Source organism: Ambystoma mexicanum, chromosome 3p (assembly GCF_040938575.1).
Source record: "Ambystoma mexicanum isolate Mex_15411 chromosome 3p, UKY_AmexF1_1, whole genome shotgun sequence".
NCBI lineage: Eukaryota > Metazoa > Chordata > Amphibia > Caudata > Ambystomatidae > Ambystoma > Ambystoma mexicanum.
The window spans coordinates 890,802,709-890,830,501 of NC_090925.1; the positions used below are offsets into that span (position 1 = coordinate 890,802,709).

The 27,793-nt window shown below is 49.2% G+C and overlaps 1 protein-coding gene across 4 annotated transcripts in view; it reads right to left on the reverse strand.

The window, feature by feature from the left end:
• CHD6 (chromodomain helicase DNA binding protein 6) overlaps window positions 1-27,793 on the reverse strand; it is a 2,307,824-nt gene that overhangs the window by 453,319 nt on the left and 1,826,712 nt on the right. For all 4 annotated transcript variants that reach the window (XM_069652122.1, XM_069652123.1, XM_069652121.1 and 1 more), the window contains exon 30: window positions 23,846-25,333. In XM_069652122.1, coding sequence (XP_069508223.1) covers window positions 23,846-25,333 — 1,488 coding nt within the window. The remainder of the gene's footprint in view (window positions 1-23,845; window positions 25,334-27,793) is intronic.

Below are 27,793 nucleotides of genomic sequence, written 5' to 3' on the forward strand. Positions count from 1 at the left end.
AACATTGGCTCCAGAGTGGATCTCTGTACCAAAAAAGGCAATTCCAAATGGAGTATGAAACCACTCAGCTACCAGGCCCTCATGGAAAGTGTGGAAGAACAGCAGAATTAAAGGAAGGGTTACAACTTGGCAATTGCCCCTTTGCTTTTTGTGGGCTCCTCCCTACCTGTCTTAGATGGACGACCCAGTCATATTTCAAAAGGGTGGGGCATTTATGGAGGCAGGGGAGCCTTCATAGACATCCAGGAGCTGGGAAAGAATTTGGATTTAGGCAGACTAACAGCATTAACATTTCTGCAATTGAAGAGAACTTACTGAGGGTAGGGGAAGGGGTTAGTGGATCGTAAAAACTACCACCCTTTGAGGTGATATTAGATCAGCAACATGGATCAAAGAGACAGATATCTGAAAATCTACAAAAGACTCTTGAAAGCGAGAGGCCCAAAGCAAATACAGATGAGAAGAAAGTGGGAAATAGACAAAAGGCTGAAGATAAAGCGCAGCTTGTGGGCAAAGATATGTAGGTTCACCAAAAAAAGTTAATATCAAACCAGTATATGGATCCACAGCTTCAAGTTACTACATGGCAATTCCCCGGCAAGACTGGCCAAGATGTTTAGCAATGTTAGCGACCTTTGCTGGAGACGATGCAAAAAGAGAGAATATGAGAGAGTCGAGAACTATTGGTGCAATGTTTTGTCATGAATTAAAAACTATGACTGGTTGGAGTGGAAGATGAACCCACTGTGTGTTATTTGGCCTGCCCCTAAGGGAGATGGGTTTCGACCACCCCCCCCCCCCCACATGGTACACTTTATGCTACTGGAAGTGAGCATATTTGCAGAGAGTTTGAAAGAGAGAAAGTCTGTCCCCCAGAAAAGAGTGACGCATTAAAGTAAAGGAGCTGTACAGTATGAAGAAAATTACACACTGGATACACAACCTCAAGGAATTTGCGGACTAAAGAGAATTAAACAAATCAGGAGCAATAGTGAGGAAATATGACAAGCAGGACTTGAGAACATAGTACGAGATGGTCTGGGAGATGAGGGGTACAAGTATGGGGGAAATCAGCTGTTGAACGAAGGGACCAGGTAATTAAAGGACAGTCTTTTCTAGAAAGATAGTAAGGCAGGGAAAGCACAATTTCATGTTTTAGGAACCCTAAGACTGCAGTTGAATGAGGAGGAGGGAGACAGGGAGAAGGGGTCGGGGAAAAAGAAGACTGTTTATCTTATTGGTGAATGTTGTAAGTCGGGATGGGGCTAAGGGTAGAGGGAGGAGCGGATTGTTGGGGTGGTTGCATGGAATATTTTGAATGTTTGTTATATAAAATTCAATACATTTGAATTTGATACATATTTTAGTTCGGGGACACCTGCCTGAGGCCCATGTAGCCAACATTTCCCTACAGAGTTGGACTGCAACATGTACACAACACTGGCAATGGAGCAGCCACTGGAGACCAGCCTGGGCATTCTGAAAAGCAGGCAGTGAGAGCCCACTTTAAGGCAAAAGACTGGGTGTGCTGTGTAGAAGGCACCAACATCTCAGTCTGTGAGGTCTGTGGATTAAGCATTGGGTGTACCTTTTTGAAATATTAGAGCAGGTACTGTGAGGGCAGCTTGACAGTTTTTTTGTAGAACAAGCAGATGCAGCCCACCATGGGAGTGCATTGGGATAGATACTGAGCCTGGGAGTGCCGTTGAGGAAGTGCTGGAAACGTTGGGGAGCAGGCGCTCGGAAGCCAAGATGGGGCTGCTGTTGAGCAATCACTGGAAGTATTTGGCTCAGGCACTTCAAGCCCTTCCTAGGAGTACTATCGAGCAGGCACTTTGAACCCAGAATAAGTACCATGGAGTTGTCACTTAGAGGCCAGCCTATGATGGCTACAGAAGATGCACTTAGAGTTCTGCATGAGTGCTGTAGAGCAGGGACTGGGGCCCAGCCAAAGAGCACTATCAAAGACCCATGGAGCATCAAGCTGGTGAGCAGTCTAATCATTTTCACAAGAGGCAATAGGGACAGGTTACGAGTATGTACACCACATGGCTAGGGGGAATCAAGCCAAAGGAGCAGTTGATGGAGTTCCTACAGCTCACTGTAAGGGATGTGGGGACAGCATATGGGGTGCCTGCTGCTAGCATCTCCAGCACAGGGGGCAGGTGCAGGAAGTGTATCTGCAAAATACAGGAGCAGTTGAAATTGCCTTTAGTCTGGGAATCCTCAGCAAAGATCACTCACAAGAAATGTATCTAGCGATCACTTGAAAAATCTGCAGAGCAGGGGTAGTGGGATTTCTCTCTAACCTGAGGATGTAACACAAGAGAGATCTACTTTTCAAGAGCAGAGAGAGTGTAAAGAAGGATATGACCCTAAAGTGTGTGCATCACAGAGGAGCCCTAGTACAAATTACCTCTAGCCTAAGGAGCTGCAAGAACGCCATTTAATGCTTTCCAGAGCAGAGTATAGACTGGAGTATTTCAATCAGGAAGTTTCGAGCAGCATGGTGTTTCTTCCATTATCTTATTGCAGATCTGTACCAGTTGTCCAGGAGTTAACGCTGTCTGTCTTCAGCAGCACAGAGAGGTGGCTACAGATACTGCAGGAACTGGCCCTGATTAAATGAAGTGGCCCAGAGGGTGCTGAAGAACTGCTGTTCAATACAGAGAATGAGGGCGTGAACTGACTGAACAGCTAAGGTAGCACAGACATTATAGCTTACTCACCGTAGTGACTAACGTAGTCCATAGTCCCCTTTCCCCCATACTGTATGGGCATCCCTCGCCAGGGACGAGAGACAGAACCTTTTTCACCAGAAAAATTCTTCCCTTTAAATTTAGAAGCACGAGGGGCACGGCCCTGGGAGCATGCGCTGCCCTGACTACGCCCACAGGCGCCACTCCTCAGTCCCCATAGACGCGTTGACAATAGAAACACCATTGCCTAATGACACCAGTTTTATTAGGGGGGAGGATGGTGGGACTTATAGAGGAAAGGGGACTAAGGACTAAGAGCAAGTTAGTCACTACGGTGAGCAATTTATAATTACTCCTATGTCCTGTCCCCTTTCCTCCATACTGCATGGGCGATAACTGCTGAATGTAGCCCCAGGGTGGAGAGGAGACCTTCCTTAAGCAAACAGGTTCCTGAGAACCGCCTGTCCGAAAGCTGCGTCTGATCTAGAGCCAGCGTCCAAAAAGTAATGCATGCAGAAAGCAGAGGGAGTGGCCTATGTGGCCGCCATGCTTATGACTTGCCAAGGGACATGGCGCTGGAATGCGATGCCCGTTGCCTTGGCCCCGACTGCGTGGGCGTGCATGTTTGCCCTAAGTGGCTTGTGCTGGCCCTTGTATGCTTCTTTCAATGGCCAAGACCATCCATCAGGATATGGAGGCCTGATAGCCTGGTCTTGCACCACCAAAAGTGACAAACAGGGCGTCTGACTTGCTGAAGCCCTTGGTCCTGTCAAGGTAGAATTTCAGGGCACGCATGACATCCAAGCAGTGCAGAACTCTGTGCCTCGTCCTTAGGATCAGCAAAAAACATAGGAAGGACTAGTTCCTTGTTCAAATAGAAAGCAGACTGCACCTTAGGCAGAAATGCTGGGTTTATCCGCAGGACTACTTTGTCCCTGTGAAAGGTAGTATATGGCTCTGAGGCGACCAGCGACTGGATTTCGCTGACTCTGCGAGCAGAAGTGAGGCCGACTAGTAAGGCTGTCTTAATGGTGACCAGCCTGATGTCCACAGAAGCCATTGGCTCAAATGGTTTGTGCGCCAGGGCGCCCAAGACTATGTTCAGGTCCCACACAGGATGTGGCCTCTTGATGGGTGGGTAGAGCCTTGTGAGCCCTGTCAAATGATTCTTGACAATCGGATTGGAGGAGAAGACCCCCTCCTCCGAGTTCCTGTAAGCCCTGATGGCTGCGAGGGAAGTGCAGCAGGTGTCCACCTGCACACCTGACTGGGCGAGGTGCGCCGAGAAGGAGAGCACATCATCCAAAGTACACGCCAGTGGGTCGATTTCCTTGGAGTCTGCCCAGTGGTCCATTTACTTTTATACTGGGCCCTGGTAGCCTTGCTCCTGGCGCCCTGTATGATCTCCAGATTAGCCTGGGAGAGGCTGAGGTGCCTTAGCGTTACCTGCACAGGAACCACGCTGTGAGGGCTAGTTTCTGTGGCACAGGGTGGATGACCCTGCCCCCCCCTGCTGGGCCAGAAGATGTGCTGGGCCTGTCGGAAGGTGAATCAGAGGCATCTCCGAGAGGCTGAGCAGCTTCGAGAACCATGGCCTGGCCGGCCACCATGGAGCTACAAGAATGATGTTGAGCTGGCAAGACTCCTTGATCTTGCAAATCACTGAATCAGCAGAGTGGGCGGGAAGGCGTACACTGTCATGCCGTTTCACTGAATCAGAAATGTGTCGTCCAGGGAGCCATGGCCCTGTCCCTGGCAGGAGGCGAACTGAGGGCACTTCTTGTTGTACCAGGTGGCAAAGACATCCAACTGGGGAAGACCCCATTTGTTGAAGATCTCCTGAATAACGAGGTCGTTTAGCTGCCACTCGTAGTTGTCCGCTCCCAACCTGCTGAGCCTGTACACCTCCAGGTTGGATTCCCCCGGAAGGTGGACTGCTGTGAGGTAGATGTCGTTTTCCAGGGCCCACTCCCACATGCTGATTGCCAGTCTGCACAGAGGAGGGTATCTGGTGCCTCCCTGCTTGTTGACATAGAACATGCTGGTCGAGTTGTCTGTCTGGATAAGGACGACCTTGCCCCTGAGAAGTGGAAGAAATGTTCTGAGCGCTAGCCAGATGGCGTTCAGCTCCAACCAACTGATGTGGTACTCCTGCTCCTGTCGGGTCCAGGTGCCGTGGACCGAGAGATCGTCCAGGGTGGCTCCCCACCCCTCGAGAGAGGATTCTGTGGTGATGGTGATTTGCAGGGTGGCAGGCCGGAAGGGCTTGCCTGTATGTAGTTTGCAGTCCCTGGACCACCATGTGAGGTCCGGGTGGAGAGATGGAGGAACGTGGATCATCTCGGATTGCAAGCCCGCTCCCGATTCCATGAGGCCGCGAAGTGCAGCTGAATCCTCCTCATCCTTAGTCTCGTGTGCGGCATGGCTAACAGGACCGCCGCCAGTAGACCCTGGAGATGTTGGTACCACCATGCTGAGGCCCTCTCTCTGATGAGGAAGTGGGCGGTGGCCCTCTTGATGGCTGAGATTTTGTCTTCCAAAGGGAAAACCCTCTCGGCGCACGTGTCCCAAATGAGGCCCAGGAATGTCAGACTGCGTAGGGAGCAGCTGTGACCTCCTGAGGTAGAGCGAGAAGCCCTGGTTGTGCAGTGTGTTCATAAGGGCATGAGAAGAGTGGCGAACCGCTTCCGGAGATGTAGCCCTAACGAGCCAGTCGTCGAGGTATGGGTAGATGTGGAGGTCCTGCGCTCTGAGGAGGGACGGCACAGCATTCATGAGTCTGGTAAAGACCCTGGGGGCCGAGTGGAGGCCAAATGGAAGGACTTTGTATTGGAAATGGTAGCCCATGATCCTGAACCGTAGGAAAGAACGATGGGGCTGCCAAATCGGGACGTGTAGGTACGCGTCCTTCAGGTCCAGGGAGCACATCCATGCTCCCCTGTCCAATATCTCCGCTATAAAAACTGGCGTAACCATCTTGACTTTTTGCAGGGGTAGGGAGAGGTTGAGGGTGGAAAGGTCCAGCACAACTCTCAGGCCCGCCTGGTTCTTCTTCTGAATGGTGAAAATCCTGGAGTAGAAGCCAAAGCCTCGCTGGGAGGCTGGGACTTCCCTCCACTGCCTGGCTCTCCACGAGCGACTGGATCTCTGCCAAAAGAGTTGCTGTCCCAACCTGTGGGAGTGGAGGGGAGGAGGGAGGAGAGGCTGGGATACGAAGACGGTACCCCGTGGATACTACGGAGAGGATCCAGGGGTCCACGAAATTCTGGCATGACACCAGAATTGCGAATGGAGGGCAAGCCTGCCCCCCCACTGGAGACACGTGGACCCGAAGGGGCGTGTCATGCCTTCTTTTCCTTAAAGGCTGACGCTGAGGAGGGGTCTGGAAAATACCCTTACTACCCCCCCCCCTTTTTGTTGTTTGCGCAGATTCTGAGACGGCGAGCGGTCCGGCTGCCTGGATTTGCGTTCCTGGAAGCCGAGGAAACCCCCATATGTACGACCCCTTTCCGAGCGCAGCTGAGATTGGATGTACGATTTGGGCGTGGTCTTTGTAAGAATGGACAGAGACTTTGCCGTTTGTGAGCTGTTCTTCTTATCCAGACCTTCGTCTAAGAGGAGTGGAAGAGGCCACCCCCCCCCCCGAACGGCAGATCTAGAATGCGCTCCTGGACATCCGGGTTGTATTTCGTTGCTCGGAGCCAGGCTGTTCTCCTCATGTCCGTGGCAATGCAGATGGCACGGCCTGAGGTATCGATATGAGCCACTGTGGATTCCATGAGGTCATGTGCCACACCTTAAAGCGTGATTGACATAGGGAGGGGAGTTCCGGCAGGAAGTCTGCAATTTCCCACCATAACCATTGGTTGGCGGCAGCCAGCATGGCATCTGCGTTGGCCTGGCGTAGGTGCAAGGAGGCATTGGAGTAGATCTTTTTGCCGTACGCCTCCAAGATCTTCTCCTCCTTGCCTTGCAGCGCCACAGAGGAAGCGGCTGAGGACGACTGAGGCTTGGAGTATAGTGATGCTGCAGCGATCACCGAGGAGTGTGGCTGAGGATGGGTCGAGAGCAAGAGTGTATCCCCCTCCATCTGTCTGTACTTGGCGTCCAGGCATCGGTTGACCAGCTGGACCGAGTGGGGCTTGAGCCAACCATTCTTGGCCAGGGAGACTACATCGTTTTGCAGTGGAATCCCCGTGTTGGCAGAGGGGCGTCTTGTGAGGACTTCAGCAAGAACCCCCTCTGCCGGCTGTTCGACCTCGGGTTGGGGGAAGCCCAGGAACTCTGCACGGCCAGCAAGACGTTCATGGAAGGCCCTGGCCGAGGATGACATATCCGTATCCTCCCCCTCCTCAACGGTATCCTTCGGATCTGGAGGATCTTGTGGAGGAGGAGGGGTACCACACCCGGAGGTTGAGGAGGCGGCGGAGGTTGCGGAGTTGGCTGTGGAGTCAGAGGAGGTGGCTGCACCCGGGCCTCGGGTCCCGATTAAGGCGTCTGTGGTGCCTCTAGCATGTCGGGGAGGACTTCCCCCGACTGCGTCCTTGATGATAACCCCCATCTGAGGAGACTGCATGAGGCCGATAAACTTCTCGAAGAGCACCTCCTGACTGGCCCAAGAGGTGGCAGGGGGTATCAACAGGGTAGCAGGGGGCTGCTGGAGCCGCTGCCTACCCTGTCCATAAGGACGCACGGGAAGTTGCCTTGTGCAAATGAAGAGTAGACTATAGGCCACATACCTGGATGAGACCAGTCCCACCTTGACACTCGTTCTTCCCTGAATTCGTGGAATGGCGTCGGACAAATGCCACTTTCTGGCCCGGTAGCCATTTTGTCAAGCTGCCTGCCACGTGCCTGCAACGTGTTGCCCAGCCCGCTGGGCCCGGCCTCGTCCAAGACTCTTGCGTGTGGATCACAAGGCCTACACTGCTCCTCGGGTCTCGGCCTGGTAAGTGTGGCACCCTCGACTCGGGGGTCGGTAGAGCTGCGTTTATGCGCCCCCTCTGACTTATTGCTGGTATTAGGGCGTAGCCCCTCGGACGTATTGCCGGTGTTAAGGCGTAGCCCCTCGGCCATTGTGCAGGTAAAAATGCGTAGCCCCTCGGGTGTAGACCCGGTACAAGAACCTTCCGGTCCCTTGACACTTGGCCCGGGAGGATCCGAGGACCCCTCGACCCGAAGGCCGGTAGCTGTAGCAGCCTCAGTGCACATGCCGGTAGAAGGACCTGGCCTGTCCCTCCCATGCGGGAGAGTCCCTGGGAAGGAGTCTCCCTTGCGGTGTGCGCTGGAAAATATTGGCCCTAACTTGTGCCTGGTTCGATGCTTCACAAAGTTCTTGAGATCCTCTGGAGGCGACCTCTGGAAGAGCTCCCTCCATCTGGCTAGTCTGTTCTTCAGCGCCTTCGAGGACAGCGAGTCACAGGCCGAACATGATTGCCAACTGTGGTCTGGGCCAAGGCAAAGTAGGAATAGGGTGTGGGGGTCTGACGTTGGGAAGAGCCTGAGGACTGAGTACCTGAATGATAGAAAAGACAAAAAAGACAAAGAGAGGATGTATCTGTGCGTGGAATTACATGGCCGAAGCCAAACCCAGGAGCGCTGCTGCATTCGGCCCGTTCCCGTTGATGCGGAAACGGGGACTGGGGTGTGGCGCCAGAGGGTGGAGTCAGGGCAGCACATGCTCCCTGGGCTGCGCCCCCACTCGCCTCTGAATTTAAAGGGGGAAGAAGGTTTTTTCTGGTGAAAAAGGTTCAGTCTCCAGTCCCTTGGAAGGGACTCGTACAGTATGGAGACGTAAGAGTACAGACAGTCCAGATATGGAAATACGTGGCCCTCGGGATCTCCCGAGGCGAGCCGAAACTACCGGCCATGAGCTTGGTGAAGACCCTTGGGCAGAGGTAACACCAAAAGGGAGCACCTTGAACTGATAGTGCCTATCCCCTATGGTGAACCTTAAGAACATCCTCTGCTTTCGATGGATCGGCACATGGAAATAAGCGTCCTGTAAGTCTATTGACACCAGCCATTCCTGTAGTTCGAGAGCGTGGAGAATCTCTCAACGTCACCATCCTGAATTTGTCTTTCCTCAGGAACTTTTTCATTGCCCTGAGGTCCAGAATGGGACAGAGACCTCCTCCCTTCTTGGGTACCAGAAGTAGTGGGAATACCAACTTGATCCTCTCTGCCCGGGCGATACCTTTTCCACGGCACCCTTCAACAACAGGGCTTGCAGTTCTTCCTGGAGATCCTGTCCCGGTTTGATTGGAGGTGGCAGGGGTCGGTCTGGAGGTTTTCTTAAAAATGTCAGAAAATAACTCCCACTGAATGAGCTGAAGAGCCCAGGCATCTGAAGTAATTCCCTGCCACTGGAGCAAATACGTTGTCAACCGTCCACCAAACGGTGCACTGTGAGAGGGGAAATCAAAGTGAGTTCGGAGGCTGGGTCGCCGCGGCTGCTGACAGTGCTTGTTGGCACTTAGAAGCCCATCTGCTCCTTCTGGAGTGCGAGAAACGCTTCTGCCCTTGCTGCGCTTTCCTGCCATAAGGAGCATATCCGTCAGTAGCTCTGTGCCCTAGAAGCAAAGCTGAAGGCAAGTTTGGCCTGCTGCGGAGCTAGGTCTAAATATTTATCAGCGATTTTGGATTATTTAAATTTCTCTAAATAATAGTCGCCTTTCTTCCCGAACAGAAGATCACCCTCAAAGGGCATGTCCTAAAGTTTAACTTGGACATTAGGCGAAAAACAAGGTTTTTAAATAGGTCTGCCTCCTTTGCATTACTGCAGACGCCATAGATCGGCCCACAGTCGGCGATGTCCAGGCCCATTTGCAGCGACTGCCTGATCACCTCTTTCCCATAGTCTACCAGCTGTAGGAAGCCCTCGTGCAGGAAGCTGTAGGAAGGACGTACTGTGCAGCATTTTCAACTGCTGTCCAGAGCCCAAAAGAGTACTTGCCAAAACTGCTTGCCACATTTGTAGCCCTAAGAACCATACTGCCTTAAGTGAATGCTTTTTTGGCTAAGGCATCAACTTTTTTCGCTTCCCTGTCAGGAAGCAGAGTGGAGGGGAAAGTTGCAGGTCTAGATGAGACTGGCAGCCTGCATTACAAGCCCCTCCGGGGAAGGGTGAGAGGAGAGGAATTAAGGGTCTCCTCTAGCCGGCCTATATTTCCTCGAAATGGTGGAGCTGACAGGGGTGGAGGGAGCACATGGGTGCTGCTATAGAGTTGTTGGAGGATTAGCAATGGCAAGATTTAAAGGCATATTGTGCTCTGCAGTGAGAACTTCATCCAAAATATCGGTCAGGTTGCAACCTTGTATTGGCGCCACTGAGGATTGCAATGCTAGGATATCAATGACCCTTTCTACCAAAGCCCTTGTTAGGGAGAATTCTCATTTCATGGCTAATTGCCCTTACCTAGTGAGTCCCTCAGCAGCTTTGCTGGATCTCTGGAGTTATTTGTTTCCACCGGGTAAGAGTGTGACCTTTTCCCCCACTCTTACTTGTATTTTGCTATGTGTTTTTACCTGTTTTTATGATTGTGGACTCTGGAGTACACCACTTCAGTAGCCCCTTTCTTTTGTGTGTCACACAGCACCCTCCGTGCAGTGACACAGGGTTGTCGTTCAGACTTCCCACCGACTCCATTTCTGAGGCAGACTACCGTCCCCCAGAAAAGGGTAAAGTTAGCATTAACTTTATTTAGTCAAACTTAACCACAGATCCAGTACACACCATCTTACATGGAGTGCTGGAAAGGGTTACTCCTTAGCCCTTTTTATCCGTACCTCCTAGAGCATTGTTTCGCTCTTTTAACATTTAGACATGGCTGGTGGCAGTGGTATCTACCCTAATTTTCTACCGCGGTTATCTTATATAACCATGGTAATATTGTAGGCTATTGTGTTCGCCTCGAACTTAAACCCGCTTGACCAAATGCTTTTTCTTTTGGCTCTGGTGCGGTTTATTCACCATTTCTTTTGTTAAACTCCTTCTTGTGTTTTACTTTGCGTGGCAAACCAGGTTTGCCTCCTTTGTTCACTGTCTTTTGGCGGGCTTCTGCTAAGAAGCCCTCCTCAAGGCACGTGGGTGTCTAGGTGGGCTGAATGTGAGGGAGGGGTGTAGTCACCCCCTGCACAGGGTATCCTAGGAAACCCAAATCGCACTTTCCCATGATTGGCTGATGTAATTGACAGCCAGGCTGTGTGAATGGGGCATTTTCGCATAAAAGGCAGGTCTCTTGGACTGGAAGCCAGAGTCGCCACTGGAACTACAAGGAACCGAAGAGAAGTGGAGGAAAGGTCGACTGCTGCAACTATCCCGTCCCAGTGAAGCCCTGCTGCAGTCCTGAGCTATCTACCCTTAAACGACTAAGAGGAGATCCAGTCCGGAGTCTTCTTCCCTTGAGCCTGGTGGGGATAAAACAGTTCATCTTCTTCAGCCAGAGGTCCACTTCGTGGTCGAAATCGCTGCACACTGCTGTAGTGGTCCGGATAGCCAACTGAAGAGCCTCTCCTGTTTTTAAGGAGCGCACCTTTTATTCATCGTCGATGCTGCCGGCCTCATCCCTGTGTGGTGTAGACCGCCTTCATCGTCCTTCTTCGTGCTGAATCCAGGAATCGTGGGTCTACAGGAAAACTACCAGGAACAACTGCCGTGGCACCAGCTTCGTCTTTGAAAAGGTACTCTGTCCTGCTTGAGGAATTCTGGTTGAAATCCCTATTCTTCACTTATAAGGCTTGTCCTTATTTTTCCCTCCTTCTTTTAACTTTTGCTTCCGAACATTTGACAATATCTAAAGTACTCTTGGCAACTTTGAATCGCGAACTATCCGACGTGTGATCCTCGACACAGGAACCCGGTTCCACTTGACACTGGCTCCGGCCTCTTGACTCTTGCATTTCTGTCCATGAGTATTCTTCGATTCTGTTTGCCTAACTAACATATTGCCTATGATTTTTGCCCCCAAGGCTCTCTGGGTATCTCTGGTGCTAAGTGTGTTTTTGCCCCGGTAGCATTTCTTGCCGCAGATACGCATTTATTTAGTAGGCCGAACTGTCAAAAAGTGATCGCAATCGTTTTCACAGTAACGTGTATTGTTCCATAATACTGGTTCTCTCAAACACAGGGTACTTACCTTGATTCATACCGTACAAAGTGAATTGGTCAGTTGTAGTGTATTTAACGTGTGGTGTTAAATTTAATAGAAGTGTTGTGTTGATAACGAATGGTTCAAAAATAAATGTACTTATATTTTTCTACCTGAAACCTTGAGTCAGTGTTTGCTTGAGTCACAGTAATTGTGGTCCCTTTGTGTAATCTCTTCTACCGCTCATATACTCTTGAGATAGGCCCGGCTGCTCCGCTACTGCTACTACTTTAACATAGTAGTACAGGTTTGTACCAAAGATAAAACTTGTATTGTCTCCTGTAGTCTTAATTGTGTGTAGTGGTCCCTAAGGGCACTGCAAAGGATTCTGCCTAAAAGCCCTGAATTATAAGTTATGAGTATAGGGCTGGGATTGTTGAAATTCCAAGTCTGGAGAGGTGTCCAGACCACTGGAGTCATGGAGGCCTTAAGATAGCTGTAAAAGCTGACTGTGGTCTTCAAAATAATCAACACCTGCTGTACCTGTCATGACCCTTGCCCCTGGCCCTCACTGGCAAGTCAGCCTTCCAGTTAGGGCCAGGTCAAAGGCCTTAAAACCTCACCCAAGACACTCTTGGAGTCAGTCCTGGCGCCAGGCTCATAACCATCATGAAGACCAACATTAGAATGGGACTATTTACTTGGGACTATTTAACTAGGGGGGGGGGTTCAGCCAACATGGAGGCACACATATAGCTCAGTTACAAGGAACTGAGCTATGCAGTCTAGTCTTTTGGGTGTGGCAGGCCTGGGACTACTTTACCTGGACCACTTTGGGTGTGGCAGGCCTGGGACTCTTTTATCTGGACTACTTTACCTGAGACTATTTAAACCACACCTAAACAGCAGAACATGCTTTGCGTTATTCTGCTGTGGGCAGCGTAACGCTCACCCTGTCCAGTTCTTTGATGCCAGTTTACCTGAAACCAAGGACCTGCAGAGAGAGAAAGAACAATACAAAACTTACCTGGAACAGTATCCTGTCTTCAATCCATCGCTGACTTCAGTTCCACTCACCTGAAGGTACGAACTCCATCATCCGGCACCGCATGCATCCTGGAATACCATAACCTGGAAAGAGGAGAAAGAAAGACAGCATTAGTAAGCGTTTACTCACGTCTCCACCGAATGAAGAAAGCCACACAATTCTTACCTGGGTAGTCATCTCCTGGTCAGTATCATTGCTCGAACATTACAGCGCTCGGCGAGGAACATTGCCACCTGCAAGGAGAAAAAAGACACAGGTTAGCAATGTAGATTACCCCTGCTATCTGTGCAGGGAGTATTAATTCAATTAAAGACTAAGGAGGCGAGCATTATGCTTCATCTTCATTTATTTCTACTCTTCAGCAGTTCAACAAAACACATATAAACCATGAAAAGTGTAAAACAAACTTTTCTTTTTTTTTTTTTTTTTTTTTTTTAAACTACAACATCCCTGAGTCTCTGTAGTCCATGCCCTTTCCACCAGTCACAACCCACTTCCTGTGGTTGGGCTCCTCCTCTGTTTTTACTCGCTCTGATAGTCGCTCAAGTCCATTAACTGATCCTCGCCAATGGTGCGAAGGCTCTTCTGAACTTTAAACTCAACTGCCAGTGCACTCCCGGTCTCCTGTTACTCTCGGCTACGACACTGTCTTCAGCTATTCTTCTGATCTTCCCCTATGAAAACATAATAGGAAATCTTAGGGTGGTGCGTATGTAGTGTACTCACTCATATAATGCATTGACATTTTATATAGTACATTACTCGGGTGGGAATTTAATGCTCGCCTCCTTAGTCTTTAATAGAATTAATACTCCCTGCACAGATAGCAGGGGTAATCTACATTCCATGACAAGACTGGAGGCGAGCATTATGCTTGTTCAAAGCTTCCCTAACACTGTACTAGCCAGACTCTCTGTTGGCTTAAAGTAAAACTCTTTAAATGTACGATCGCTTGACCAGTCTGCTGCTAGCATTATTTCACTCAAGGGCACTCCCGCTCTCGCGGCTGACGATGCCATTACACCTCTCACTGAATGAGCTCCATACGTGTCCACACTCACACCAGCTGCATGCATGACCTCTTTAACCCATCTAGCTATTGTAGCTGATGCCACTGTGTGATAGGGTTTCCTGCGCGCTATTAACAACTGGGTAGTATTAGCTGCTCTATTCTCTGCTGTTCTGTTCTCGTATTCTTTAATACATCATGCTACGCACCATTTCGAATTGTTCGGAAAATAAGGATAATGCACTGTGGAGGTGCCCATCTTAGTTCTCCTGACTATGGAGAATGTGACTTCTTCCGGTCCGAAGGATCGCCTGTTAATCTCTAGAGCTTTAACGTCTGGCACTCGTTTGCATGAAATCAGACATAATAGCATAGCTAGCTTACCTGATAGCTGTTTAAGAGAAAGGTATTTATCTGTTGCCCAATCTGATAATAATCGTAATACTGTTGCCACGTCCCATGTTGTATTATATCTGGGCACTGGTGGCACTCTGAATTTCGCTCCTCTGACGAGCCTCACTACCGCGGGATGCTCTCCTGCTGGTACTCCTTCTATTGGCATATGTCCCACCGATATAGCTGATCTGTATACTCCTATCGTACGGAAAGCTCTTCCGTTCTGCAATAAGTTTGCTAGGAAATTCAGAATTTCCACTACAGATGCTGAAACGGGATGAACACCTCTGTTCTTGCACCAGCTTGTCCATTTTGCCCAAGCTGCGTCGTAGCTCCTCCTAGTGGAAGGAGCCCAGGATTCTGCGATAAGCTGAGCTGCCTGCGCCGAAATTCCTGGCAGGGCCCAGCGTCTCCTGATATCCTGCACGCGACTAGCGGGAGTGTCCCTCTCACTCTCAGAGGATGACACAACCCAGCTGGGTCCGTGATCAATCGCTCTCCTTCGGGGAGGACTCTGGGTACGTCCGCTACTAGCTCCATTAGCGTTGGAAACCACACTTGTGACTTCCACAATGGTGCAACCAACACCAGTTCCGTCTCTCCCTCCGACACTTCGCTAGAACTCTGCTCAACATCGCGAAGGGGGGGAAAGCATAATGCGGACCTCCTGCCCACTCCTGCAGGAAAGCGTCTGTTCCTTGAGCTTCCGGATCCAGCCTCCAGCTGTAATAGAGGCTCGTCTGAGCGTTGAGCCGAGAGGCGAAAAGGTCCATACGTAGTGGTCCCCATCTCCTGTCCAGCCTCTGAAACACTGCTGGCTCCAGTCTCCAATCGCTGGAGTCTGTCAGGTAACGAGAGTTCCAGTCTGCTACTACATTCAGTGAGCCTGGCAGGTACTCTGCTGTCACTGACGTCTCTGACTGTAGGCAAAAATGCCAGAAGTCCTTCGCTAGCTCCGCTAGCATCTTGGACCTCATGCCGCCTAGGTGGTTTATGTACCTTACTGCTGAAATGTTGTCCATCTTCAGCAGCACACAAGATTTCACTCTTCCTCTTGTGAAGGCCTTGATCGCGAAAGATCCTGCCAGGAGCTCCAGGCAGTTTATGTGAAGACGGAGCTCCTCTTCGCTCCATTTGCCCCCGGACTGTAGGGTCCCACATCTGGCTCCCCAGCCCTTCCGGCTGGCGTCTGATTCTATTATCAGATCCGGCTTGTCTCCGAATATGGCTCGCCCATTCCAGGCGTCCATATTCTTTAACCACCACTCTAGTTCTGTAATGGAGTCTTGATCTAGAGGTACCTGTTGGTGATACTTCAGACCCTGTTGTAGATGTTTTATCTTCAACCTCTGTAGTGCCCGGTAGTGCAGGGGCCCTGGGAATATGGCCTGAATAGATGCTGCTAATAGCCCAACTATCCTTGCCAATGTCCTGAGGGATATTAGTTGTTTCTCTAGGCATAATCTGATCTCCCTCTTTATGTCTTTCAGCTTTCGAGCTGGGAGCTCCAGGGTCGCTTTCTTTGTGTCTCGTACAAACCCCAGAAAGTCTAACCTCTGAGCTGGTATGGTATCCGATTTCTCTGTGTTCACCAGAAATCCTAGTGAGACTAGAAGGTCTTCTACCCATCTCGTTTGGTATACCAGCACCTCTCGATCTTCTGCTAGGAGTAAAAGGTCGTCCAGATAGATGATCAGTCTGAAGCCCTTCTCTCTGATCGCTGCCGCTACTGGTTTCATCAGCTTCGTAAATGCCCAGGAAGCCGAAGCAAGTCCGAATGGCATTGTCTTGAATTGCCAGAACTGTCCGTGCCAGCGGAAAGCTAGGTATGGTCTGAACTCCTCGAGTACAGGGACTGTGAGATACGCGTCCTTCAGATCTAGGCGCGTCAGCCAGTCTGCTTCTCTTAGGGAGTCCCTGAGCTAATGTATGCCCTCCATCTTGAAGTGGCGAAATATGATCCATCCATTCAGCTCTTTGAGATTTATAACCGGACGCACCTTTTCTTTCCTGTGCACCAGGAACATATTGCTCACAAACTTGGGTGTCGTCTCGCATCTCTCTATTGCTTGCTTGTGAACTAATTGCGCTATCTCGCTGTCTAGGAGTGCTTGTTCCGCATGCGCTAGTCTCTGACTCTGAGGCCTGTTCCGCTGAACTGGAGTCTCTATGAAATCTAGTCGCAGACCTCTGACGGTCTGCAATATCCAGGAATCGCCTGAAAGCTTGCGCCAACTCTCTAAAAACATGCGCGTCCTCCCACCTACAGGAGGATACTGAACCGCTCTCAACTGGTGTAAACCCTTGACCTCGTCCTGATCCTCTGGACCTGCGGCCTCTCGGGAATCTCCCTCTGGACGGGAAGAATGTATCCTGGCTCTTGTTCTCCCAGTATTGTGCTCTGGGGTTCTGAGGCCTTCTCCCTCCTTGATTGCGACGGGCTGCACGACCTCTGGAGCAGCCGGTCCCTCCAAAAACTACTCGGGAATATTTTGCGGATCGATGCTTGGGCCTTCTCGAGAGAAGCGTATGTCCCGACGAATCGGCCCATCTCCTTCCCAAAAGTCTCCCCAAACAGGAGGCCCTGTGCTCCTTCTCCCGCTTCATACGATGAGAGATCACTGAGCTTTGAATCTATTTTGAGTAAGAGGCCCTTCCTTCTCTCCGAAGCAATGGCACAATTTGCATTCCCAAGAAGACAGACTGCTCTCTGCGCCCATCCCGCGAGAGCTTCAGGGTCAACTTCTTCCCCTGTGTCCCTTGCCCTCTCCGCCAGGTCCATGATTTTTGCGAGAGGGCCTGCTAAGTCTAATACTTTTTCCTGGCAGCTTTTCCAGGACCTATCAATACCCTTGCGTGGATCTTTACTTGTTTTTGACACGAATGTCAGCATCTTCGGATAGAGCTCGGGGGCTTCCGCTACTTTACCCGGCAGATCTGGGCGCGGGCACTCTGCCCGCAGTCGTCGTCTCACCTCCTTGTCTAGAGGCTTGCGTAATCTTGCCGCCATATATTGTGCTACTCGGGGGGACGGTTGCCACTCGGTGGACCTCGGATTCCGTATGCTATCTGGGTCAAACATATCCTCCTGCGGCTCCAGGAGGTGCTTCTCCTTTCAAGCTCTCTTGCCCCCACTGGGTTTCGCCCAGTCTTCTTCCTCGGCCTCCTCGTCTTCTTGCGAGGCCTGATCGTCAACCTTCTCATCTTCCGAGCTAGGGTCTTCTCCTATATTTTCATCCCCTGGAGCGGGGGTCATGAGGTGTGGCACCGCCTGCCGTTGCAGATACGCCTCTTTCAGCTTCGCAAACGCGTCAGGCACCTCTGGGGCCTTATCTGCTGCCCCTTCCAAAGAGCCCCGGGGGTCGTCAGAGGATTTCCTCTTGAGGGCTAGTATACTCCCCTTGTGTCCCTCTTTCAAGGGATCTGTGGGCGTGCGCTTCCAGTCTTTGGTGCTGCTACTAGGCTGTGAAAGCATAGCCTCCAGCGTCTCCAGCCTCTCCTGTAGGGGTCTGACGCCCTCTGCCACTGCATCAATAAGGGAGCTTCCCAGCACTTTCTTAAAGCTGGCAGCGAGGTCCTGAGACTGCTCCTCCTCGCTCCACTCAAATTCTGACATTTCTGGTGTGCTTGTGCCTAAAATACCTGAGCCAGGTGTCTTAGCACGCCCACTGCCCCTTCTTGATGATTCAGAGTCAGTAAAGTCGTTTTACTTCTTTGCACTCTTTTTTTTTTTTTTTTCAGTGGCTGCACCTTAAAAGTAATCACTTTGAGCTCCTGTGAAGCCCTCTTCTCTGCAGCGCCAATCCTCTGCTAACTAGCAGTGTAAGAGCCCTGTAGACTCCTGGCCTCTGCAGCTCCTTATCACGTGGACTGCTGTCCCTCTATGTGCTCCCTCGGAAACACGGCGCTCGCGATCGTGATCACCGCTGTATTATGAGAAGGTCTCTTAATTGAGATCAATAATAACGTCCTGCTCGCACGAGCGTACTGTTGCCGGTGTGCCCTGCAGATAAAGGCGCATGAATGCGGCGTCTTGAAACGCGACTAGCTCCTCCCACCCACGGGTGGGGGATAACGCTTAAGAGCGTTGTGTTCTCCACTCGGCTCGCTATAGCTCCGCCCACCCGCGGGTGAGGGCTGCTGCCTGGGGAGCACTCTGGCCGCACTACGTGCCTCGCGGAAGCCGGCTCCGCCTACGCCAGGGTGGGGGCCGGCTCTCGGATGCCGGCGCGGCCTGTGCTGTGTGGTTCGCGAGGCTGGCTGAACCCCAGGCGTGCCGATATTACGACACGGGGCCGCCCGCCTCGCGAACAAACTCCTGCCTGAGAGAAACTTCGGGGATTCTCCCGCGTAATCCTCGCGCCGTTACGCGCGCCTAAACTTCTATGCTAACGTGTCGCTTGTTCAATAAAACTACGCGCATAACATAACAATTACTATGTATATACACATTTATTTTTTTTTTTTTACACGCTGTATAAGCGCCTCATCTCTTTCACACACATAGCGTGCCTTGACTAGCCTTAATATTAGTCTCCCACTCAAACCCAGTCAATACATTCACTGACATGCGGAGAGGGAAGAAATTGTACTTATCTGCTTGAAGAGCAGTAAAAGAAGAGGAGGAGCCCAAGCACAGGAAGTGGGTTGTGACTGGTGGAAAGGGCATGGACTACAGAGACTCAGGGATGTTGTAGTTTTAAAAAAAAAAAAGGTTTGTTTTACACTTTTCATGGTTTATATGTGTTTTGTTGAACTGCTGAAGAGTAGAAATAAATGAAGATGAAGCATAATGCTCGCCTCCAGTCTTGTCATAGACTATAAAAGGCGAGACAGCGCAGCGCGCATTACTCACCGGACAGAATCGCGCATACCGCGCTTTCGCCTACCGGCCCATGCTCATCTTCAAATTCATGACAACACCAAAATACCTTTCCATACCTAAAAGGAAAGAAGAAAAACATTATTATTCGAACTAAGAGGAACATATGAACTGCATATAAAGACTGTAAAGCAGCAAACCGACTGAGTCTCAGCAGGCCTGGATTCCCAAAGGGGGGCTTGCACCAGTGAAGTAACTTGGTCGCCGCTCGCCCCCCACATCTACGCGCCCCTCCCACGAGGATCAGGATGGAGAATCCACCTTTTACAATATTAAGGTGAGGAGAGGGCCCAAGGGGGAGGAAGGAGTTGAGGCAAAGGGAGGTGGGAAAACAAAGACAATCTGGTATTGAATCCAGCTCTCCTATATCGCAGACCCATCTTTAACCAGAGGGCTTACCAAGGGACAGGGAGAGGGTTTGAGTGTGCAAATCATTCAACCAGGGCTGGGTGGCGTCCCTGTGGATACCAGGTGAGCCTAACAGTACCCAAGTAAATGGGGTCAACATCCCCCTGGTCATAAGCGCTAAAGAAACCTGCCATGGTATCTAAAAATTCAGACGGGGGTTGCAGTGTAAAGCTTTTCCCGACAGCCGTTGGCTGTTTGTCTTTCAGCGCCAATATGGTGGATGTCAGTGTCGATCGGTGTCAAGATGCTGCAGCGGCGACATCCTTGGATGCACAGGCTTGATCCGGCTTGCATTGGACCTCTTTCAGTGTCAAAAGGTTTATCGCGCTGACTTTGTTGGTACCGGGGCACGAGAGGGGTCGGAAATGCTGAGCGCTGCTGTTGTCTCCAAAGACCGCTGCGCGGGGGGTAAACCATGCCAAATCCTGCATGCTTTTTGAACATGTCAAGCATAGAGGACTTAAAATCCTCCCACTCTTGGTGGGTGGTAGGCCCCGCCGACGGCTTACCTTTTTCCGTCGCCGAATCGGTGTCCCGATGGTGGCGGCGATGCCTTTTCTTCTTTCGGGACGAGGAAGAATGGCTCCTCGAGTAGGAACGTTTAATCTTCCGCCTTTGTGCTTTTTCTGGGATGTGCCCATCGGTTTCGGCCTAGTTGCTCGATCGCAAAAGGATTTGGGCTGCATTTTGGCGCATGGTGGACAGCCATCTGTCCCACGACCCGTGCCGAGGCACCAGAGGCACAACTCATGTGGGTCAGTGCTAGGGAGAATTCTCTGTTTAGGCTGGATTTCCTAACCTAGTGAGTCCCCCAGCAGCTTTGCTGGATTTTTGGGGTTTATTTTTTTCTCCTGCCAAGAGTGAGACTCTTTTACCCTCACTCTTGGGCATGATTTAAGTGTGTTTCTTTGAATCTAGATGTGTTTAATGGGCTATGGGGTCTTTTACTCCATAGGGCTTCATGTGTTTTTGTGATGTGTGTTACACAGCACCCTCCGTGAAGTAACACAGGGGTGTCATAGTGACCCCCCAGTATAGACTCCATACCCTGGGACTGACTACTGTCTCCCAGGGCATCTAAAGTCACCATTGACTTTATTAGTCTTAAATTCTGAACAGAACCAGTACAAACCATCATATTGTGGACGTACTGGCTGGGGCAATTCAATTGCCCTGGGGTCTGTTAGTCGAAGGGGCACGTCTCCGTCCCCCCTGATCGAGTCTTGGCTGGTGGCAGTGGATACTACTTTTTATATTCAACCGCAAATATTTTCCTATGGGATTTCCCATTGTTTTAGGCTACTATCTTTATTTAATTATTTATGCTAGCCTCGAACATACCGCCGGTTTATTTAATTAATATTAATTCTCCGGTTGGTATTTTTTGCCAAAACTTGATTCTAAAATGGCGTTTGTGTTCTCTTCTGTGACTCCAACCCAAGTCGAGCCCTTTGTTCCACTTTTTGGCGGGCTTCTCCACAGAAGCCCTCCACAGTGGAGCCACTCTGTCTGGGGTACTTAGGAGGGGTGGAGGGAAATTTAGGCACCCTGGACTGAGTTGCCTAGGCAACTCAAGTCGCACTCCATCCTGATTGGCCCAAGTGGTGAGCCGGCCGGCTCATCACTTAGCATGTTTGAGTGACAGCTAGGCTGAGTGAATGGGGGTTTGCTGCATAAAAGCAGGGCTTTGGGGACTGGAACTTCAGAAGTCGCCACAGGACCTAAGAATCCGACGAGGGAGAAGCTGAGCCAACCTACCACGACACCACCACCGGTGGAGCCCTGCTGGACTGCCTCACCACTTTTCCCAACGACAGAGGAGATCTCCCGCCGGAGAGTCTTCTTCCTTTGACTGGTGGGGATAACCAGTTTCACCGTCTTTTCGCCTTCCCGACGTACCATGTGGCCACCTTGCCCGTGCCAAGCACCCCAGCAACCGGGATACCACGTTTTACCACGACCGCGAAACAAAGGTACCACCTTCAACCGGAAAACTCTGCGGCTGGTTTCTGCCCTGGTAGTGGAACGACCTTCATCTTTCCTCCAAGTCGAGATCTTCTCTTCCCCTGGACGACGACGCAACTTGCACCCACTACCAGGAACAACTGCCACCGCTGGAGGATCCTTCCCACTTAAGGTACCGTGTCCCGCCTGGCTTCCCTTGCTACCGACTGTACGGGGTAGATTTAGCCCCCGGCTTTCGAACCTGGGTTAGCCTGGGACACCCTGGCTAAACTTTCCTAAGCCTCTCTAAACTCTTTCCGAACCCTCTGCAAGACTTTCTAAGCCTAGTGTAACTGTGTGATCTTGGGCGCATTTGTGCTCTGCTCTCTCTAAGAGTGGGCCCAGCCTTTGGACTTTGGCTCACCAGTGACTTTTGCTCTTCTGCCTTGCTAATAATGTTCCTGAATCTTAGAGTGGTGTACCTTTCCATATTCTGTCTTTTTCCCTCCCTTTCTCACAAACTTATTGGAGTGCCATCTAGTTAAGCGCTCACCTCTGTATGAAAATAAGTGGTGTTTTACTGTGACTTATCTGATAAGGAAAAAGGGGTGTATATATTACAATAGTAACTGTGTTTAGAATATTTTACAATAAGAGTGCTGGAGTGTTTCAAACTGTGTGTTTTTAAATAAATAATTATATACTTTGATACCAAAGCTCTGGTCAGTGTTTGCTTGTATTATTGTATCTGAGTGCCTATTGTGTATACTTTGCATACTGCCTAACTCTTCTTGAGGGAAGTCTGACTGCTCAGCCACAGCTACCAGGTAAATCTGGGTGGTACGGACTGCTACCAAGTGGGTTTACTGCCAACACCTGTAGTCTTAAATCTTTTGCAGTGTTCCCTAAGGGAACTGCACAGGTTTCTGCCTAACAGTCAGTAATGGGCATCTAGGTGGCACAGTCGGAACACTGCTTGAAGCCCGATACCCGAGCGACCGACATCATACGTCCGGGAATTTGAAAACATTTGTGACACAAAAACATCGAAAGAGTCGAAGATTCGCCTGTGTTCTCAAGCAGCATGTTGGCGCACTGAACAAATGAACTGAGATGTGGGGCGTAGTAACAAGGTATTTATACCACGCCTGATATCACGTCCGAAGCCGACAACCAGATGCCAAGCAAGACGATCCACGGTCGGGGACCACTACGCCGCCCACTGTTGAAAAAATTTCAAAGCAACAGAGCTAGATGGAATAGATGGAATATGTAACAGATGTGGAGAAAAGCAATGCATTGAAGGAGCGCGCCAGATGAGATGGCGTGAAGTAGTTGTAGTGTATAAACAAGAGTAATGTGGAGAAGGAAGAGGGGGGAACAGAAGGAGAAGAAAGCTATAGTCGTGTGGAGCCTGAGAGAGTAGCAGGGAAAGTAGAAGATCAAAGAGGGGAAGTTGTAGGAAGAGTAGGCAGGGGTGAGCAGGAAACAGTAAGATCACAAGGTGGGTAAGTGAGAGAAACATTGCAGGGACAGTGGAGAGAGTAGCAGAGAGAGAGCAATGGAAGGCGGCTGGAGACAGAAGGAGTCATGAGGAACATCAGGGCACAAGAGAGAAAAGAATAAGTGGGACTTGGATGCCTGGAAGCATTCCACTCCCAACCATAAGTTCTAACCAGGGGAGTAGAGTACATACACAGAGAAAGTCCCTGGGGGAGTTAAGTAGGTAAGGCATATGCCTTTAACCAATCACGAAATAAAGACAGAAATTCTACAGTAGTAGGGTCAATAAGCCAAAGAAACTAACATGGGGACTACTGACGTTTTGTTTAGGGAAGGACTTGCTATTTCAAGATGAAAAACCCTTAGATACAGTTTGCATCATAATAATAAAAACCCTTGAACTGTCTTTGGGGGTTGGTGTGTTATTAAGACCATCAGTGACAGTAGCGATTAGTTTACCAGACTGGCTGATAATGTGTTATTGCTTTGAAGCATACCTTGGGACCACAGGTGATAATCTGAGGCTTTTGCTGAATGAGGATATACTAACAGGCCAAAGTAGCAAAGTCAGGGGTTTCACTGAAAGCCTGCACTGGTTTCAATTTCAGAACATTTGATAAAATAATATGGTGGTTTAGCAATATGCCTCTTAGGCCAGTTCCCTTTGACTACAGGAATGATTAGTAGAAGAACAAAGCAAGGTAAGTACCACTATTTCAGCTGAAATTAAACCATATGTAAACATGATAATCAAAGCTAACTCACTTTCCTACATACACAACAATGCCCACCATTTCAATTAAGTCCATTATCAAGAATGTCACTCCCCTTTTTACTGTAATGAAAATTAATTGCATTTTGAATTACCTTGGTACTGACCGTCTCCATTCCTGACCTCTTCCTTGTACTGACAATGAACTTTTCCACCCTTCTGCATCGATCCATTGCCTGAATCATGGTTCACACCAGATTCCGTCTCAGGAACGTCTTCCAAGGACTCCTTTTTCACATCTATCGACTCATTCTTTAAAAACTCAGAAAGCACACAGCCAGATCTACGTTGCAGAGTATACTTGAGTGCAGATCTGTTCTCTTTCAAATGATCTGTGGTTTTCAAAGTGGGATCAACCCCATTTTCCTTTTGCTCATCTTCACATATTAATCCATCATTCAGATGCTCCATATCGATGACTCTGTTTTTTTCAGCATTTGAATCAAACTCCTCTTCCCCCAGATGGATAGGCGGAGTGGTACCATTGTGATGGACAAGTTCGGAAAAGTCTTTTAAGTCTTCCATGACATTTGTTTTTCTATATGACTTATCATTGTGTTGACTTAATACTTGTTTTTTCTCCAAATGTTGATCTTGGTATAATGCAAGAAAAACATCAGTTGAGGGCACTTTACTTGGAATAATAGGTATGGAAGGTTCAAACAAATCCTTTTCTTTCAGTAAATCTACATTCTCTAATTCAGTCCCCTCGTGTAGCAAAGATTCAGAACTGGGCGAGCTGTGAATGCTTATTTGTGTTATAGGAAATGGTGCATGCTGTTCCTGGTTATCAATTTGCTTGCACTCAGCATCCATGCTGCTTAAGTAGCACGTCCCCAACATTGAATCAGCTTCACAGTGGTAAGGTGTTTGTTCATTGTCCATTTCATACAACACATCAACAGCCATATCATTCCCCACCTCAGAAGAATTCTGCTGTTCTGAATCAAGTGGCCTTTGCTCGTCATTGCTTTTATCACGTATAGTGCAATTAGTCTTTTTCTCAAACCTCATACACATCAAAGACCCAGATAAGAGATTGTCATTGTTATTACTGGACATGTAATCTTGAATTTGAGAATTATATGGTTTGCAGGCAACGTCTTCTGAGCTGCACTTATCGATGTCAATAGGGTTGCTCGAGTTCTCCATCTTAATCGGCATTGATTCATTCCCAATAGACTCACACGTCCTTTCCAGAATACAGGCAGGGGAACCATACAATTTTGAGCTGCTCTGATAATGGCAACACAGACGTTCATCACCCTGGGTTCCTATTTTTTTATGCTGTGAATAGTTTTGATAAGCATCCAGAAATGATAACTGAGGGTCATTCATGATATAGTGGTCGGTGCGGCTCAAGCCATGCTTAGCAGTGCCAACTAACAGGTCTTGGTCATGCTTGCCACACTCCCACCAGACTGGTAGATACAGGCTTGGATGGCAGAGTTTAAGACGCTCATGCAGATTTGGATGTTTCAGAACTTGCTCGCGAACCTTTCTCAGAAGTTCAATACGGTACAGTGTTCTCGCAGCACGTTCCTCTGTTATGGGGTCCAAGGATATGTTGGAATCTGGTGATCCTGCAGACAGAGAAATATAGAATGCCATTTTGTTCAAATACAGTCATATAATAAATAACAGGGAATCATTTCAACTGTAGAGTCTCTTGACATCTAAAAGTAATTATTTTACAAAACATCTTAAGCCTGGAAACAGTGACCTCTTCTGACAGGACTTGCTGATGAAACACTAGTAGTGTAGGTAAAGGCATTTGGGAGGATAGCAGATCAGCATATACACGCCTTGCTTTAAGAGCTAGAGGGTAGAAAGCACCAGACTGAATTTGGCAATATCTGTTGTCTGGGCTAGGATAAGAGCAGGGCTTGGATATGTGGCAGAAGCAAGCTGGGGCATGCAGTATAAAGTGCGTGGAAAAAAACTGACAGTAGTACTACTACAATTAATTGGTAATGACATATTAACATAGCGGTCATAAAGTAAAGCAGTCTGTAGCACCTACAGCTTCTATATCGTAGTGAAGGAGAACAAGATTGCAGTGTGCGAGTAAGCGGAAACAGCTCATCGGAGGGACCGCCTCCAACTACTGAAGACCTGCGGGCTCCGCAAAGCGGACCACGAAGTGGCAGTAAAGTTGAGCAGTCTGCAGGCCGCAGACAGGGACAGCGCTAGCAACTGAAGTACCATTGGCTTACAGTAGTCCTCTGGCATCCAAGGTGGGTAAGCAGCACCCTTTTAAATGAGTGAGTTTCAGACTTTCTTGAGGCGTTTCCTTTACACGTAAGCAGGAACGCGTTTTGAAAACCTAGCTTTCTCTCCGTTCATGAGACTGTACATATCGCCAAAATACTATGGTTTCCTGGGGGAACTGGTACTGCTTGATGAGATTCAGTTTGGGTCCGAAGTGCAGATTATTGTGAATTTCACACCGCACAGGAGACATCCTTATAAAAATAAAATGAATAAATAAAATCATGAGGCAAATATGACTGGCAAAAGTAAACGCTACCACCTGAGAAGTGAGGGTGTAAACACGCTTGCTGTGGATATGGCAGCTAACTTGGGACAAAATGGTAAAACTCCTTGAACTCAGGAACAGGGGAAAATTGCAACCTTTTTCCCCAACTGCAAAGTAAAACTTACAGCTAAGCTATTCAATCGGCCCCCACAATCTCAGATCCTTCAATGGTAGGGTCTGTGGCTGACTGACACAGTGTGAAATTTGCGGTCTGTATCTTGCTGAAACAGAACACAGATTGAGCACCACCATATTACCCGACTGTATCAACCTTGAGAATGAGATTGAGGGACTTCAAAGAGTCAATGAAAGGCTAAGTATGTCTCCTGGCCTATTTAACATCCAGGATGTTAATATTATTCCGGATTCTATTAATCAAAACTGCAACGCAGGCTTCAACTCTTCCGTTACAGTGGATCGTTCCTCCCTTACTTTTCAAGGAGACGATTCCTCCTTCAATGATACCTCCGAATTAAGCATGAGTACATTAGCAGCTTTGAACACCGTGCTGCAATCTTTCATCCGTCTTTACGACACTGTGGCACATGATCTATTAAATGAAATTTGCTCATTGCTGACATTGGGTATTCGCAACCAAGTCATGAGAGACGTAAACTCGGACACTCCTGGGAAGGACCAAGATGGTGATTTGGTGGACGTTACTGCCCAAATTGCTTCTAACGTGGCATCCAAAACAGACTCTCCAGTACGGTCAGGAGACCTTCTGGTTAAAAGCCCTTCAGCTAGTAGAAGGCAGGGTTCAGCTATCATTCCTACAAGGAGACAATCAGTAAATATTAAGGGGACTGCCAGGACAAACAACAAAGGATCGAGGAAGTTTCTAGGAGATATCCTGCAAGCTGTTAAGAGATCAGCAGGTGTTGCCGTAATTGAGGCGCAGGCCCCTACTACAATCACCATCATGGGCAGCTCTGTTAAAGGGATACCTGCTGGAACAATCACAGCTACTGAGAGAGCATGTCCCATACAAAATTAAAGCAGTCCTTAACCAATCCTACTTCGGGGGTGTGGCATAGACAGGAATGCAAGACAAGGAAAAGGAGGGAAGAAAAGAAAGACGGAGGACCAGTAGAGATTGCCTCATCCGAAACCCGTCTTATGAATCTTGTTGCGTCCTGCACGCAGATAACCATGACCCACAACCATGATATGAATCCCTCTGTGCCAAGACGCAGTGACAGCTTGGACAACCGCTTGATTGGCACGCATACTGATTTGACCAATAAGGTGGCAACCACTGGATTCTTGGAAGGAAATAGAACTACATTTGACACTATTTCATTAGCCTGTAGAAACAAGGGGCTAAACACAAAGAACACTGAATTACCCAGCAGGAACAGAGCTGAGTTGCTGCAAAAAATAATTTTCGAGTCAGTATTCGAAGAGGAGCATAACTTCTCCTTAAATAGAGCTAGAATAGTGGTTCTATTATCATCAGCTCCTGAATCGAACTTCATCGCATCCTCCGACATACAATGTGTGC